The sequence below is a fragment of the Elgaria multicarinata genome, chromosome 8, assembly GCF_023053635.1.
Source record: "Elgaria multicarinata webbii isolate HBS135686 ecotype San Diego chromosome 8, rElgMul1.1.pri, whole genome shotgun sequence".
NCBI lineage: Eukaryota > Metazoa > Chordata > Lepidosauria > Squamata > Anguidae > Elgaria > Elgaria multicarinata.
In genome coordinates, this window is record NC_086178.1 from 52,710,619 (window position 1) to 52,722,265 (window position 11,647).

Here is an 11,647-nt window from a genome sequence, read left to right on the forward strand (position 1 = left end):
TCTGCTTCTCTTGTACCTCTCTTTTCCAGTGAGGAAAGGCTTGGAAAGAAATTGAGACAAAGGTCTTATTCATTCTCCTTTTCCCCTGGACAAATGACCATCTATGCAGTGAAAGGGGGGGGGCTGTTCTTGTCTACAGAGACTCTTTCTTTCTTTCTTTCTTTCTTTCTTTCTTTCTTTCTTTAAGTGGATTTTTATGATAGGGATGGGGAGCACTGCTTTTTTCTAGGTTTAGCACTGACCTCTCTCCCTCTCCCTCTCCCTCTCTCTCTCTCTCTCTCTCTCTCTCTCACACACACACACACACACACACACACTCCTCCACTTTTATCAGCTTCTTTGCAGCTCAAAGGGGAATCTGCTTCTGGGAGTGGAGGGACAAGGTGTTCATCCTTTATTCCCCTCCCTGCTGTTACATCTCCCCAGGAAAGTCCCATGAGACAGCTTCCCACATCTGAAGCAGGCAGCCCACAGAGACCAAACTGAATCAAGACCAAGCCTACAACAATACTAAATTTATAGGATCTTTAAGGAAGCTGCAAAGGACTATATTGGAGGAGAGAGGACGCTACATTGGCCCTTGATTATATGCTTTCTTGATTTGTGAACCTCCTGCTCTCTGTTCCCAACAGTTTATGGACACTCTCAGTTTTCAAGGCTTTTTGTGCTGTATTCCCGGATAATAAATTAGTCTTCTGGTTTTAAAGACAAGCATTATTTATTAACTTGCAAAGATCCCTCCCTGCAAAATAGTAAATGCAATCTCTAGAACAGGGTTCTCCTCTTCTACCAGCTAACTTACTCTAACTTTGCCAGTCTCATCCAGTTCTCCTTAACATCAACAACGTGCACTCAGCAAGTCTTAAAGAGACAGCATACTATTCCCACATTTCAGGTTGCCTGTGCTAAATTGCATTCAGCCTTCCTGCTCAGTGCTTATTTAATTTTCTTTTCAACCCAATGTCCCCAACTCAGCTCCTCCTTCCAAGAAAAGCATTCTAATTTTTGAAAGAAGTGTTGGATTATGCTCTCTACAATGGAAAATGGAATAGAAATGCCTTTTGGCAGCAAACAAGTTTAGTTCTCATAGGGGTGGCCCTATAAGAGCAAATAAATGGGCTGGTCCGTTGGATCACAAATAGGCAATCATTTGATTTGCAAGAGAACATCTTGCTTCTCTCATCATGATCTCATGAATCAATATAAAAAATAAGTCACTTAACTTGTAACATTTAAGGAAATTAAACTGCTTTCTCTGCGCTTTAAAAATAAGCCTCAGTAAGAGGATGTAATATGTGATTTTGTGCTGATCTGTCACAACCAAGAAATAAGTCTATAAAAGGCTACAACAGGGGTGGGGAACTTCAGGCCCCAAGGGTTCCCCAGGTGGCCACCCTGTCTCCCCCTTTCCCCCAACCACTGAACATTTGGTGGTTTCTTGGGTTTTGTGCATATTCCCACCCACCATTCTAAAAGGTCGAAATGCCTCTCCTAAGGTTTAATTACAGGCAGTATGAGCTTTACGCTAAAATATGCTGGCATTTTTGATATTTTGGGCATACCCCTTTTGCCATTGTCCCCACCCACCATTGGAAAGTGCCCCCACAAGAACTTCTCTGAAATTTAATTTAACCCTCCGGCTGAAAGAGGTTTATCACCACTGGGCTGCAAATTGGCTCCACAGGGGAACATAAGATGCTGTTCAGGCAGAGTACCTTTCTACACGAGACTTTTGTTGTGTGCTTCCTCATGCACAGTAGTTTGCAGGTTCTTTACACAGTGTCATCATCCTCCAAAGCCTCTCCCATGGTTAGCAACCATTATTGCTATTTTTTTCCTAATAAGGAAAGTTGATATTTTTTCTGAATGGTGTTATAGAACTCTGGTGTATTTGTGCCATTCTGCTATACTACAGCACCACCTAGTGGTAATGTAATGTAACACATAGAAAGGCAGAGAAAGAAAACCCCCAGGGAAAAATACATGTCAAGAAGCCAATATTAATCCCTCAAAGAATCCAGAAGCAGAGGCCTTGGTAAAGGTGCAAGTTAAAAGCCTCATATAGAAAAGCCCTGAAGTTTCATTAGAAGTTTCATCCTCGATGTAAGCAACTTGCATCACTTTCTACCACCTACACTGTATGGGTCTTACTGTTAACATTGAAAGTTGATTGTCAGATTTCTGCACTGAATCCGTGCTCTAACCACTCTGCTAGATGAAAAGAAGGAATGGGTATTCCCCAGAATGGTGCCTTTCATACCTCTGGGATGTGGAAAGGATCTGTCCTGTTATAATGTTTACTTATTCCAGTCTGCTTTTACAAAAGGGTGTTTTAATAAAGTTAATGCTGTACTTTCAATGTTTATCAGTCCATCAATATATCACCAATTGCTTCCAGACCGTTCCAGTCCAGATCTCAGGGTGAATAAAGTTGTTGCATTTAAAGCAATACACTTGCTACAGTGAACTTCACTTCCACAAAGTGGTGGATAGCACTTCTTTAAATCTATACCTGCCAATTTGAAACACTGACCCAAAATTCTAAATATGCACAGGATGTCTGTTTCTGTGCTACTGTTTGTTCTTGTGCATCTTGCTTTTTTTTAGTGGAGCTGTCTTTTTGTTTTCCTAAAAGGGAGTTTGACAGAAGCTCATAAAAAGATAGCATTTGTATCTACAACCTGCGCATTATATAGAGTTGCAACGTTACCCTTGCTGTGTTACTTCAGGAGGAATCCATTCATGTCACAGGTTTATGGGAGGACTGCTGTGCTCACAAGAATGTCACAGTGAACTTGCCATTAAAGACTATTTATTTATTTATTTATTTATTTATTTATTTATTACATTTTTGTACTGCCCAATAGCTGAAGCTCTCTGGGCAGTTCACAAAAATTAAAACCATGAAGAGCATAAAAACAACCAACAATCTAAAAACACAAATACAATATAAAAAGCACAACCAGGGTAAAACCACACAGCAAAAAATGATATAGGTTAAAATACAGAATTAAAACAAGGTTTAAATTTAAGTTAAATTGGGTGTTAAAATACTGAGAAAATAAAAAGGTCTTCAGCTGGCAACGGAAAGAGTACAGTGTAGGCGCCAGGTGAACCTCTCTGGGGAGCTCATTTCACTGCCGAGACTATAATATGGCCTCCCTGATATGGCTTGTCCCACTACTATGAGGCTTAGCAATCATACTCGAGCAATGTGGGAATTCTTTTTCCCCCCCTAAAGAGCATAGAGTGGCTGCAGAGTTTGCAAAACTCTGATTTGCATTCCTGAACATGCTCCAGCCCTGATTGTGCCTTCAAACGTTGGTATAATATTGTGAAGAATCTCTCCAAAAGCCATGTAGATAATGTAAACGTGCTGAAATCACTTGCCACTTGCACAGAGAGAATCCCTTCTGTCCCTATGCATAGATTATCTGGTCTTGGCTACTTGCACTTATGACCTGTTCCAGCTGCCTGGTGAGTCATTCCCCCATGTTTTTTATTGGCCATGTCAGCTGGTACAACAGCATATTTCACAACTCTCCCAGCCAAATGAAGGAACCTGCCCATTTCTGAGGATTCTGGATTATTTCCCCATTCCCCTACAAGTGGTCTTTGCCAATGTACTTACAGCAGCCATCCTGATATTCCCTGGACTAGAACGGGTCCTGGATCTCAAGAATTTCTTGTTGGTAACAAGACATATGGGAAGCTTCTTCTGTGTGGGTGGTGTTGGGACAAAGGGAAGGAATATCTGACTAATAATGGTCCAAGCCAAGCTGAGGAAGTCTCAAATGCATGAGAATCGGTGCTGGACATACTGAAATTCCAGCTTGCGATGAGTTGGAACAGATCATCCTGCCTGACATGATGGGTTACTTGTGTTTGAGAGAAGGGTGTGTATCGCTGGACTGGGTTCCTCTCCCAGTTAGTTGGGCTTCTTATTAAAATACAACTTAAATCTCTATGTACAATGCCCAGCTGCCAAACCTCCTCCCCCTACTAGGCTTCTTTGAACAAAGGTTGTGTGGTACACCTAACAGAATCCCTCATTTGTCCCTGTTACCCAACACCAAGTTCAGACACTCAAACCCTGCAATTGACTAGGCAGGAAGCCTGGCAAGAGGCCGAAAATCCTTATAGATCACCTCTCTGCCAAGCATCAGTTCTGTGTTGGTGCTGCACCGAGATCCCAGCCGCTGAAGATCCATTCCTCCCAACTCATACATTAGTAATGCATAACAAGATGGCACCTTCCTCAGTCTCTTTTACAAGGATCTTGGGTAAGCTAGGAAAGGAGATCGCTGCTTGAGATTCTGAGCAGCTCTTGCCAACCAGAGAAGACAGTAGTGGGGCAGATGAACCAACGTTCTGGCTTGGTATTGGGCAGCAGCTTCATAATAATTTATGTTTTTTCAGCTGCAGGAAAGCTAGCATCAGAAGCAAAATTATGCTTTTAGAAGCAGGGGAGGCTGGTGGCTTGAATATCAGTGGGTTGGCCAATCTGCTCTGGGTTTCAAGTCAGAACCAGTCAGAACTCTAAAGGGAGTATCCAAGGTGCTTAGAGTTCTGACTGAAATCTGGAGTGGATTTACTGCCCCACTGACATCGGAGCTATGAGCCTCCACTGCTTAAAAGGGAATCTTGGGGGAGGGTGCCAAGTCTGAGCTCCTCCCTGTGCTCTGCCCCAGTTTCCAGCCTCCTTGGTGAGTCATGGCTGTGTGTGTCATCAAGGCAATATTGTGGTTTAGATATGTACTGAGACTGAAAGTGTGATTCAGTATGAGGACTTCTCAAGCCCTGTCCTAGCAAAGTTTACCAAGCATTTGGATGAATACACCCATCCTTTATACACCCATCCTTGCGGCATGAAAATGGCCCAGCCATTTCGTAATCTTCCCCCACCCATCCCCGTGGGGCTTTGGGAGTTTTTCAAAGTCTTGTTTCAAATGCAACATTAGTAAGCAGCTGGAGAGAGAGAGGAGGAAAAAAAATCTTGGGAACAAAGCGTTCTGCCAGACGCAGAACTTCCCGATGGAAAGAACTGGATAGAGTTTCTGGCATCCTAAGACTCTGCTGCCCTCTAGCGAAAGAATGCAAGCTTTGCACAGGATGAACCCTGAAATCAATGCTGACTGAATACAGAAAAAAGTTGAAACCTGAATGGCTTGTATGTAATAGTAATGAAATGTGCCTCTTGTAGGATCTCTGCTAAAGCCTTGTTTTTTTGCTCCAGTTATATGCCAATTTTCCCATGCCTGCTGCTCTCCAGATGTATATCATTCCTAGCCAGCATGGCCAATGGCCATTCCCAATGGTCATGTTGGCTGAGGATGATGAGAGTTGCAGTCCAACATCTGGAGGGAACCAGGCTGGGGAAAGCTCATATATGCTATTTAGGACCTAAGCTAGGTCTTTTGTCTATGCCACAGGGTTTGGAATGGCAGCATTAGTCATGGCATGGGAGGCGTTCGATTTTGAGCAACGGTTTCCAGTTTCCCAGATTAGGGCTAGACTGTTCAGCTCAAGAAACATTTTGCGACACACCAATGAACTCCTCAGAACCCTCAGCAACTGAGGCTGGCACCTCATGTGGTCCCAGAAGAACCTCAGGAAATGATGGTGGTTCTTTTGTACACCCAGGCCCATTTCTGGTGTGGCTGTGACTTCCGTTCTTCATGGTCTCTTCACCCCTGTCTTGGGGACTATGCAGAAATCTGACCCAGCCTGCAATATAAATGGAGCACAAACATAAGAATTGCGGAGATTTATGTCAGAGTACCCTTACATCGTCAGTGTTGCATTGCTTATGGTTCAGTTAAGCACTTTAACTTTGATGCTTTTTGTGATCTCATCCTAGCTAACTAGCTTGTAAACATTTTAAGGACTACTGTATATGTAATCTGGCCATATGTAGAATGGCATGGCACCCAAATCCCTTGAGTTCATGGAATAAATCTTGTTATGATGCATCACAAAACAATAGCCACAGTCTGAAAACTAGTGATATCTTTGGGTCTTCTGTCAAGTTTTTAAAGCTCAGCTAAAAACTTTTCTTTTTTCTAACGCTTTTAAAACTTGATTTTGATATTTTATACTGTTAGTTTTACTCTACCCTGTGCCTGTTTGGTGCATTCTCTTCCCCTTCTTATTGTTTTATTATGATTCTGTTAGAATGTAAGCCTATGCGGCAGGGTTTTGCTATTTTATTGTTTTACTCTGTACAGCACCATGTACACTGATGGTGCTATATAAATAAAAATAATTTGTAGGTCTCCTGTCAAGGTCACATAGATAAAGAGGTAGACTTCTCTATCCACCCAGCCTGCCTTTCTTCAGAAATTATTTACTTAAGAGCCTCTTTTAGATGAACTGCAACATCGTTTCCCTCAGCTTGGTCTCGTTTAGGCTTTCTTGAGGGCATACCTTTGGGCTGCTGACTTGCCCTTCTAATTCTCAAAAGTGGCAAGACTTCTCTGTGGCAAGAACTTGGATTGCTTATCAATCTGAGGGTGAAGTGGGCTGGTGTTTGAGATTTTTAATAGTCTCCATAACCGCGTGATACAAGAGAGAGAGAAAGAGAAATTGCTGATGAATGCTGTGAAGGTTTTGGTGCTATTTAGGATGTATCAAGCACACTAGCACTCCTAATTGCTCTTCGTGATGCTGTGACCCCGGCTGCCCCACTGCTAATCTTCATGCATTTCAAAAATGTGGTCTCTGGTTTTTCCCTTAATAAATTCTAGATTTGTTAAATTGACTACACACAACTTAGATAATTTTATGCAACAATTTTATGTGAAATAAGCAGGTTTAGCATCAACTGGAGGAAAATAGTAGACAAGTTTCATAAGCTTTTGGGGTGTTATATTACCAGTTCAATTTTTAAATGTAAGTGGGAGGGAAGGTAGAATACCCCTCCGTGCATGGCCTCTTTTAGGTAAAAATTTAAACACTGGAAGTTCCAACCACGTATCTCCTGTATTTCATCTGTTTTAGTCCTGAAAATGAATGTTTTCTGAAAAAATGCAGAACTTTACTGCTGATTTTTCCTAATTATGAAAGCTTAGGCTTATGTGTTAGGCTCATCCTGTTCCATTTTTTTTAAGGGATTTATTTTCACACTTTTTTTTTGCTTAGTTCCTGCTGATTTTCCACAAAGCTGCAGCTGGGGAGCTTGAAGAGGACAGTGGCTTGATGGCACTGGCAAAACTCTCCGAAATAGATGTTGCCCTTGAAGGGGTAAAAGGAGCCAAGAACTTCTTTGAAGCAAAGGTAAAAAGAAGAAGAAGGCCTAATCTATACCTGCTATTTATCCCAGGAGAATATCGAGGTCGTCCCTATGAGGCCACATGTCGCACAGCTGATCCTGGGGTGAACCAGGGACACTCACTCCGTTCTCCCGGGATATCGGGCACTGCAGTTATCACGATTTTCCCCATCTTCCCCAATGGAGCTTACTTTTAAGGAGTGAGATTTACTTCTGAGGAGCATGCACAGCATTGCACTGCAGGTCAATTCAATGTTGCCATCTAGAGCACAAGGGAAGGCGTAGGTCTGCCAACTTGACTGCTTTTGTGGTAAGCCGCAGTGCTTTGTTAAAAGTGGAAAATGCAATTCTGTTTCAGGTCAGGTGAAACGGAACTGGAACAGTGATTGGATGAATCAGATTTACTGAATAGATCTTCCATTTCTTATGGTTTCCCATGAAAGCAGTAGCCAGTAGGTCTTGTGAAATGTGGGTCTTAACATTAGTCTTCTTGTTGGTTAATTTTAAGATCCTGTGACATGTACTGTGAATGCACAACATGATCCACCCCATTCTGCAGGTAATTCCACTTGTATTCCTAAGGCTTGTTAGCCAAGACTAGTGGATGTTGTTAACTGTGAAGTCAAAAACAAAAGGAGGAGAGCATCCAAACCAGGTCAGGAAAAAAGGAGCAAAGAGTTCTCAGGATGCAAATAATTTATTTTCATGAAGCCCAATGTGTTTCGGCCTGACAGTCGCCATAGATTATCACAGGGACAATTATTTTGCTAGTGGAAATTCTAGAGACACTATTTTCTAATACCCCCCCTGAGGAAGGCCTTTGAATAAAGTACAGGCCGAAACATATCGGGCTTTGTGAAGATAACTGTGAAGTGACAGTATCATCCTAGGCCTAGGCACAAGATATTCCTCTTCCTTAATGACCGCCTCGTTTTAGAATAGAGCAAGGTGACTAATCAGTTAGTTCCCTTGACCGTATTCGGAGACTTTGAACCAAAATGCCACTTGGTTCACACCATTACTTCCATCACCTGGATAGAGGCAACTTTTAGAGCCACTGGGTGCACAAGATCCAATGTTAGTCATGTCATGTAGCATCAGAGGAAGAGGGGCAACAGCCTAATGGCCCAGATGGCTTGCAGCAAATGGCTCTCCTGATGTGCCTGTTCTCAACGTCAGTTATGAGTCTGTCAGATACAAGTAGTCACAGGGTGTGTTTAGGCGTACATAATAATATGAGGTGACTTTCCTGGGTAAGTACACTAATTTCATTTTGTTCACACTTGCCATCCATCATCATTATCATCATCCATTATTATTATTATTATTATTATTATTAGTAGTAGTAGTAGTAGTATTTCATTTATGTTCTGTTCTCTGGGTGGTTTACAACAATTCATAAAAATACAAAATCCAACATAATAAGTCTAAAAAAAATTAATGTAGAAAAATTAAAACACTGTAAACAGCTAAAAACAATTTAAATAAGCAGTGTTTTTCCTAGTAGACCTGTTCCAAAATAGCAGACATAGATGCCTCATCATATACTATTAAATGCTTGGGAGCAGAGGGTGGTCTTTACCTGGTGCTGTAAAGATGACAGTGTCGGGGCCAGGTGGGCCTCAGAGGGGAGCTCATTCCATAGACTGTTCTCGTTCAGGTTGGGAGGAAGCTTGTTCGGTGTGGCTGTTTCACAGGGGGTTTGAACTTATTTTAGCCCAAGGACTGAATTCCATTTTGGGGAAGCTCTCAGGGGCCAAATCCCAGTGGTGGGGGGAGCTGAAGGCAAAGGGGGAGGGGCCAATATGCCAGCAATTTTTAGCTGAAAGCTTTTACTGCCAGTCACTCAGCCTTAGGAGAGGCATTTCAACCTTTTGGAATGGAAAAGAAACTTCGCAAAAGCCAAGAAACCACTAAATGATTGGGGGTTGGGGGAAAGGGGTGGGACCAGGGGAAGGAAGGGGGAATGACCATTTGGGGAACCCCAGAGGGATGGATTAGGACCCACCAGGCCTGAGACTCTGCACCCCTGCTACAACTGTGTACAACTCCGGCTCAAACATCAGAAAACCACTTATTCCCTCCTTCAAGCATTTCTTCAACTATTTAACTGCGGGGGAAATGTGCTGTGATTCCTGGTTTTTTGGTATCTTTATGCATCCATAGACTAATTTTGATCAGGAACAAGTTCTTAAGATTTCCAAAGGAAGCTCTGTTGACAGACCTGTGCTGTAATGTGCCTAGCACTGTAGAAAAGCTAAACCCTCAGTTTTGGAGAAGTGACAGAAGTTGCTAAACCTGCAATATCTCTCTCCATCCCTTGATCCTTCCCTTGTGCTGCCTTCTAGGTTCAAGCTTTGTCTTCAGCTAGCAAGTTTGAAGCAGAAATAAAAGCAGAGCAAGATGAGCGAAAGCGTGAGGAAGAGGAGAGAAGGCACCGCCGAGCTGCCTTCCGAGAGCTCAAGTCCGCCTTCAGTCAATAACCAAGGCAGCTGATCGGTCACCTGAGACTGGTGTACATTCTTACAAGTGTTGCCTTTGACTAGACGCCCAGCTGAAGAGGAAACAAACCTGATTTGACGCTCCCTTTTTCTTTTCTTTTTTTGAGCCTCCTCCTAAGATACACGGCGGCACTCAGAATGTTGCAAATCCTGAGTGGTTCAAGGAACCCCTTCACTTTATTGGCCACGGGTTAGAAGGATTAAAATATCCTAATGCTAAAAAACCAGGCTGGAGCCCCTAATAAGTAACAAGGATGCTGACCAATAACATCTGGGTCAGAAAATATTCTGTGTCATTTCCATTAGGATTCCTTTCTGTATGCCTTTGGGCTCCTCCTTAATTTCACAAAACTAGTCCTTGCTACCAGATAAGCAGGAGGATTCTTCTTAGGTACCAATCATGGTACTTCCATGTACAAACAAATTTCCCAGTCCGAATTTCCCTCCTTGTGCTCAGTTCCCTAGAAAACAGGCTTTTGGGACAGGACTAGTCATACAGATGGTGGTGGTAGTCAGTGCATAGATATTGGCTGCAATCCAAATTGCTTTCCCAATTTGTGCCAATTCCTCCATCCCACTGCTGCTCCCATTGTCCCCTGATCCTCAAGAGCAGGTTTTTGGCAGGGGGAAGGGCATCAGGGGCAGCACCTGGAAAGAGGAGGCAAGAAAGCCCTGTTGCACAGGCAGAACACCACCTGCTGTTTTCTGAATCCAAGCCACTATTTTGACTCTTTCATTCACATTCTCTTTCAGCATACAACAGTCACCATTCTGTTTTTCCCATTCAACATATACAAATCACTGTACTTTAAGCAAGAAACAGTACTAAAAATAGGTTTCCTGACTCTACCTCTCTAATTACATTCCTTTGCATCTTCTGCATGGGGTCCACAGCTTTTTCCCCTCTTTCCTTTTCCTTTTTTAGCCATTGGCTTTTAAGCAGGAAGGAAACGTCTATCAATAAGGTGTTTAAGGAAGTGGATAATATAATTTAGGGGCACATTAGCTTTCCACCCAAGAAATCTTTATTCCTCTTGTGAACATGGGTGGAAATGCAACTACTTCTGTAGAGTTATCACTAACATTAAACTGTCAATTTTAGCAGTTTCTGCTTGCAAGGGAAAATACAGAAAATATCCCAGATACAGAAAGTGGTATGATATACTGCTCAACAAGCATGTACTATATTCAGAATTTACACGTGTGTGTGTATATATATATGTCTGCTTACATAGAAAAGGAGAATGCCCTTTTCCTTGCCAAGCTTTTCTCCAGGTCACAAACTGGATATCTCATCTTTATTTTCACTTGCCTTTTTTTTTTTAGCTTTTTACACTGTGATACTAAACTGTGAGTGTGGAATAATAAAAGGGAGCCCATCTAATATTTAATATTGGGCAGGAGAATTGCTAAACAATTAAAGCTGTATTTGCAAGTCCACAAATTATATTTGATAAAAATCACATGTTTTAGCTAAAAAATATTTATAATAAATGTTTTTATACATTACGAAGTCTGAATTATTATTTTTCTTTTCTGTTGCTTAGTTATGCAAATAAGTGTGTGTGTGTGTGTGTATTTTAAATGTGCCAGAAGCTAATCCTTTGTTCTGTCTCATCCTTCAGAGGTGGTTGGTCTAGATTTCTACACTGAAAAATGTGTCTGCACTTTGTACCACAGTCAAGACTTTTAGGCTGTTGTGGAACTCCTGTTAGTGCTATTATTTTCATGACAGCACAGAATGATTGCTAGAATAATACATGGCTTATTGTGTTGAGCCGTAAAGAGACCACTCTCTGCAAATATGAATCAAATGGTTAATTCTCACCAGCCCAAGATGTTCTTGACCTTATTTCTGATGAGTGTATTCAGTGTT

At 42.0% G+C, this 11,647-nt stretch overlaps 1 protein-coding gene across 1 annotated transcript in view; it reads left to right on the forward strand.

Annotated features, from left to right (window-relative positions):
- EFHD1 (EF-hand domain family member D1) overlaps nt 1-11,271 on the forward strand; it is a 35,154-nt gene extending 23,883 nt beyond the window's left edge. The window contains exons 3-4 of the mRNA XM_063132400.1: nt 7,141-7,275; nt 9,619-11,271. Coding sequence (XP_062988470.1) covers nt 7,141-7,275; nt 9,619-9,753 — 270 coding nt within the window. The 3' untranslated portion in view covers nt 9,754-11,271. The remainder of the gene's footprint in view (nt 1-7,140; nt 7,276-9,618) is intronic.
- Nucleotides 11,272-11,647: the final 376 nt, after the last annotated feature.